Source organism: Coregonus clupeaformis, chromosome 16, assembly GCF_020615455.1.
Source record: "Coregonus clupeaformis isolate EN_2021a chromosome 16, ASM2061545v1, whole genome shotgun sequence".
In the NCBI taxonomy this organism is placed as follows: Eukaryota; Metazoa; Chordata; class Actinopteri; order Salmoniformes; family Salmonidae; genus Coregonus; species Coregonus clupeaformis.
This window is the reverse complement of record NC_059207.1, coordinates 35,261,234-35,267,233: the sequence shown is the minus strand read 5'-3', so window position 1 is coordinate 35,267,233 and position 6,000 is coordinate 35,261,234. Positions and strand designations below refer to the sequence as shown.

At 44.0% G+C, this 6,000-nt stretch overlaps 1 protein-coding gene across 1 annotated transcript in view; it reads right to left on the bottom strand.

The window, feature by feature from the left end:
• Window positions 1–582: 582 nt before the first annotated feature.
• LOC121584832 (bone morphogenetic protein 1) overlaps window positions 583–6,000 on the bottom strand; it is a 55,033-nt gene continuing 49,615 nt past the window's right edge. The window contains exons 15-20 of the mRNA XM_041900975.2: window positions 5,811–5,991; window positions 5,484–5,609; window positions 4,911–5,038; window positions 4,067–4,280; window positions 3,688–3,938; window positions 583–2,809 (exon numbers count right to left, since the gene is read on the bottom strand). Of these exons, the coding sequence (XP_041756909.1) occupies window positions 2,675–2,809; window positions 3,688–3,938; window positions 4,067–4,280; window positions 4,911–5,038; window positions 5,484–5,609; window positions 5,811–5,991 (1,035 nt within the window). The 3' untranslated portion in view covers window positions 583–2,674. The remainder of the gene's footprint in view (window positions 2,810–3,687; window positions 3,939–4,066; window positions 4,281–4,910; window positions 5,039–5,483; window positions 5,610–5,810; window positions 5,992–6,000) is intronic.

Here is a 6,000-nt window from a genome sequence, read left to right as displayed (position 1 = left end):
GATGTCACAATCCGCTTAGTGTGACGCTCAGTCAATTCGAGTGTCACACTAAGCTGATTGTGACAGCTTGTACATGTCTCCTCCTCTGGTGACAGTTAATAATTAATGACAAATAGCTCAGGATTAATAATGAATTGCAACGTGTGCAATACATTTTTCATGTAAATCATTAGGCAAACAAAGAACTGTTATTGACATAGATATCCACAAGCCACCTACTGTCTGATGACTAGTGTCTCTATTCAATCCGCATCGCGGAAGTTCAGCTTTACAGCATGATTTAAATTTAAAGGCAATGTTCCCTCTTTAGCGGAGACTGCATTCACGGTAAACGCTGCATCTGTCGGCTCAATCTGAAAATAACTTTTAATTTATATCGCTGATCTGTAACACGATTCAATAGAGCCCTAAATCACACAGCAGCAGTCTGACAGCTTATGTTCAAATATAGAATATGATTAGATGTCTGTGCTTATATATCCTACTAGCGCTGTATGAGACAAGCTGTTGTGATCATTTCATAATTTGTAATTACTGTGAATCAACCATGGCAGGTCATATAATATCTAGTTAATTAAATGATTCCAAGAATAATTGCTTTTTAATTTTACTGAACAGAACCATGTATTTCCTGCTGAGCAAGATAAAAAAAATACAGAAATACTTTTCATATTAGCAGATTTTAAATGCACAAAGACAGGCTATGCTATTTGTTACTGTTAGATGTACAGATTTGGTTTCCAGTGAGCACAGCTAGTGTGAGCTCACAGTCTATTTGGTGCCACCCTGAGGATTATTGCTTGATAACATTATCACTCATGCAATATGAATAATAAGGCAGTATTGTACAGAGCAAAACAGTGGCTGAACCATTATGTCAGAGGTCACTGGATATGTTCACAGGTCATCATTATTACAGATATGTTGGAACCAAATATAGCCTGAAACTCAAACTAAACCCAGGAAATCATTTCGGAAGATGAAATTGTGTGATTGAATAACTGAAAATGCTTGGTCTTCATTGGTTTTTGGAGTTTGGCAGTCTCAGACCAATGTGCGTCAGGCTATTAGAAAATAATCAGTTCTGACTCCTGTGGAAGTATTCTCTCTCTACAGTGCCCAGGACTCTCACCTAACCAGCACATGCTAAAAACAGACAGCTGAAAAGAGACAGGAGCATATGACAGCATACAAACACACACATAGCACTTACTTTGTTATCACAAGCACATCCATTGGTTTTTACAAATCCAACCATGCTAAACATCTGCATTGATTGGTTATAAAGGCAAAGACATTAAGTGACATAGCTGGCATTGTCAGTCAAATGAAAAATAACCTGAAAATAGAGTGGGATAACAGTAATTGACATGTATTCAACATCAGTCTCGCTGCACAATACCAACACTTTCATACTAGCATGGAATTCTGCTGTGCCCCACCATAAACAGATGAATATATTGTGCAATGTGTTGCTATGACAATGACTACTCAGACTCGCTGGCACCAGAGCCTTCTATTACAATAAAGGGGACTCTGGCCTGTACCTGGAGATTGTACTATCTATGGAGAGTTTTTGTCTAGTGGGAGAAAATCCTGCACATTAAAACTGTAGATCAACACTGAAACAGAACCCATATCTTTAGTACCCAATGTTACAGGGTACAAAGAGCTCTCAAGCACGCCTGAGAAACTAAATGGAGCAATTAACAAAAAGAAAATCAGGGAATAGAAGTGATTTAAAATGCATAAAAAATAAGTGGACTTGCATTTGACAAAATCTCATTAGTTCATGATTTGGAACAATTCACTGTAAAGTGCTTACTGATTTGAGTTGAGGAAAGCATGTCACGTCCCTTTGAATAATCATATTCATTACAATTACACAGAGAGGTACAGCAATAGTCCCTCAATGGGCAAGCAATTACCAACCAGAAGACATGGGTAACATTTCATTTATTAGTCCTTTAATAAGATAACTGCTTCCATAATTTCCTTGTTAATGGTAATAATGAGAATCCTGTACTGGTTGCCAGGACAATGCCAATTACACTTGCAATTCTCTGACATACAGTATCAACACCTCAACTCAAAGGTATTCCTCTAATCCTCTTATGGATTGGAATCCTTGAACAATAGGGATGGGAATGTGAGGAGAGGAGCTCTAGTATTCCGGAGGAGTGCTGCCGGGAGGTTGGGGTTGGCGAATCCCTCTGGAACTCCCTCCGGTCTCCTCCTCTTCTCTCTTCTCCTTCTTCCTCCCTGGCATGGTGGGCTGGCCTGACAAAAGCAGGGATCTGTCCGGCTGATGCCTGCCTTCCTACAGGTCCTGAGAATCCACTGTTGTTCATTTAGCTCTCATTAGGAGGCATTTGTTTTTAAAATAAAATAAAAAAAAACCTGGATCCGCCTAAACCGAATATCCACCCACCCACCCCAATCATAACCATAAAAAAGGTAAAAACAAGGTCTACTGCAGAATGGCTTTACTCCTCACAGTCTGTAGGGAGCTGAAGCCCCTGGGAGCTGAGGTGCGGTTGGTGGTCTTGCGACTGTTCTGTCGTTTCTGAATGATCTTGGTGGCCGAAGGTTTCCGAGTGTCAGGCTGGCGCTTCCCCTGGGGGCCCCTCCGTTTGCCCCTCTTCCCCACCCGGCCCTTTCCGGCCCCCGCTGGTCACTTGCGCGAGTGCAGTGTGTCCTGGAACTTAGTGCTGGTGTAGCGGACATGGAAGCCTTTCTTGTTGATGGTGTCGTCAGAGCGGAACTTGATTACAATGGAATCGCCGGCAGAGTAGATCTCCTCGGGAGGCTGGGGGTACAGAGGAAAAAAAACACAGATTGAGTTAACGGCTGTCGCTTTCTGGCACTCTGACTGCACTTCAATTAAAACCAAATTATATCTCATAGATCCAGACTGAAGGAACTGTAGCCTAAGGGAGGGGGGGGGCTGTTGGAGTGAACAACTTCCACTTATTCTCCAAAAAACTCATTATGAGCTTTCTACCTTACTTTACAGTCTCAGTTTACAGTTTAGTCCAATATGTCTAAAAATGACATGATCCTTTTGGTACTGTGAGCATTATGTGCCAACCATCTCCTGCTAGAACTGATTTAAAGGACCAGGCATCAGTAGAGTAGCTAGAGAGACAGACTTATTATTGGCTTATTACAGGCTTATTATTAAGTATGTTAAATGAAATCAAGGTGTTCCCTGGCCTATGGAGCTAATGTTTCAACTCCCCAGTGGCCTCATTGTTCCAGCTACCCCCCACCCGCTGTAGCCTCAGCACTGGCTGATTCATTCTCAGTTACAGCTGAGTGCTGGAGACCATGATAGCCTATCACAAGCCAGCCAGGGCCCGCTCTTATTGAGCTCAGCTGCTACTGAAGCTATAATGTCCAACCCAGAGGAACACATCAACTTTAACAAAGTGATTAAAGCTGGAGAGCGGAGTGGAAATCTTCACAACCCTGGGGCCATTCCTTAAAGCTCAAACACAGACACACAGTTTAAAAGGTTATTCGACTGCAGAGCTAATTATACACTGCCTCTGAAAGTGTTGTTTTAACACAGCTGCAGTGGTTCAATAAAACTAGAACAATTATATTATGACAGTACATTGTTGGTGCTAAAATTCTGTTGGGCAGAAAAAGTATTTCAATAGATGAGGTTATCAGTGAGTTTACCCCAGAGCCACAGTAGCGTCCTAGCCTTGGGGACTTGGTGTCAGCACCATCGAAGAGCTCCATGTAGTCGTAGCCACAGTCAGCCTCCTCCTCGATTTCAAAGGTCTGGAAGATGAGCTCCACCCCATAGCCTTTCTCAGCCGCAATCACCCACTGGCAGTCAGACGCACCGGGGTAGTTATTGTCGCCGAATTGAGCATGGGAGTACAGGTCTTTGGTCTTGACCTCAGCCTTCAGACGACCTCCACACTCTGGAGATAAAAAAAACACCATAGACATAATTTAGAAGGAACTAACCAATGACCATTTATGAGAAACCACTGCAGTATTTCTAGTCACAAAGTGGGCTAGAGTTTAAGTTGTGATGGCAGTAATATACCTGCTGTGTGGGATGCCTCGAAGCCCCTCTTCTGTACAGAGTTATCAGAGAAGAAGCGAATGAACATCTTGTTGGCACTGGACATAATGGGAGGAGGCTTCTTGGTGCCACAGAAGCGACCCAGACTGGGGGCTTTGCTGTCGCGCCCGTCGTAGATCTCAATGTGGTCGTAGGCACACTCTAGATGGGCCTCCATGTCGATTTCATTGAAGGCCTGAGACAAAGTATGAGGGGAGAGAAAGAGGGTCGCAGGTATGCAGCCTGTTTTACAAGAGCTAGAAGAGCTAGAGTATGAAACATAATGGTTCCCTATCAGGGTAATCGTGTAGCTCAGTCCCGTGTATCTCAGTTGGTAGAGCATGGCGTTTGCAACGCCAGGGTTGTGGGTTCGACTCCCACAGGGGGCCAGTATGAAAAAATAAAAATGTATGCACTCACTAACTAAGTCGCTCTGGATAAGAGTGTCTGCTAAATGACTAAAATGTAAAATGTAAAAAATGTAATAACCTTAAGAAACCCATTGGAATGAAGAGCATAGACACATGCAATCACTTTGCATTGGCTAAGCCAAGTTAACCATATTAAAAAAACTGAGATATGTACAGTATGCCATGGATTAAGACAAACGGTATGATTGTGACAGAAGGGGGAGCCATTTATGGTTAGGGGATTGTTTCAATCAAGCAGAGGCTGTGGTGCTCAGTACAGTACAGTGCAAAGTCCTCAATGGTTTCCACAGTTCATCCAAACCCCCCTTCCCACAAACACATGCATACCCATACCTACGCACACACATACAATCTGTATGTTAAGATTATAGAGAGAGTTGGAGTGGAACACATACGATTTTGATGCGATGGCCTGCGGTGGTGGAGAGTGCCCAGGTGCATGCCTTTTTGCTGGGGTATTTATCTGGCCAATTGGGGCTTGTGATCTTGCCAGTCACACTGTTCACAACGTGATCACAGCCGGCTGCAAAAATACATCCACAAAGTCAACATCGCTCCCCTGTATCATTACTGCTCCACACAGACCAATGTTCAAACTCCACTCAGGAGCTGCACTGTTGTACTTGGCACATGGGAGTGTGTACCTCCTCACCTCCAATCATTGTAATAAGAAGTCATCCACTGGAGGCTGCTGAGGGGAGGACGGCTCATAATAATGTCTGGAACGGAGCCAATGGAATGGCATCAAACACATGGAAACCATGTGTCTGATGCATTGGATACCATTCCACTGATTCCGCTCCAGTCATTACCACGAGCCCGTCCTCCCCAATTAAGGTGCCACCAACCTCCTGTGAAGTCATCCCCCTAAAAATAACCTCCAGAGCTCCAACCCGCATAAAATACATAAACCCAGAATCAATGTGCCAGTGGGTCTCAGTTTCAGTGTGCAGGTGGCCGATCGGTACCTTCTTTGCAGTCATGTTTGTTCTCGTGCAGCACAAAGCCACTGCGGCACTGACAGCTGTAGCTCCCGAAGGTATTGACGCACTCATGTTGGCAGCCTCCGTTCTCTTTCGAGCACTCATCTTTGTCTGGGGACATAAAGGGACACTACCTTCATGAACGTTTCTCCCACACAACCACCCTGCCATCAGCACTCAAACACATATGTGGGGTCGAATTGATTAACCACTCATACACACAGAAACAGACTCTTGGAGGGAAAGACACACACACACACACACACACACACACACACACACACACACACACACACAGTGTCAAAGGCTCACCTGAGAAGAACTGAGCTTTGAATCCCTTCTTGGAGACTGTGTTGTCTGACTTAAACTCAATGCGCATGTTGTTGTACTGAGAGGTGATGGCCTCAGGTTTCTCTGCTCCACAGAATTTCCCATGTAGCCTTGAGTCTGCTGAGAGCCCACTGCGCACCTCCACATAGTCATATTTACACACCTGAACAAA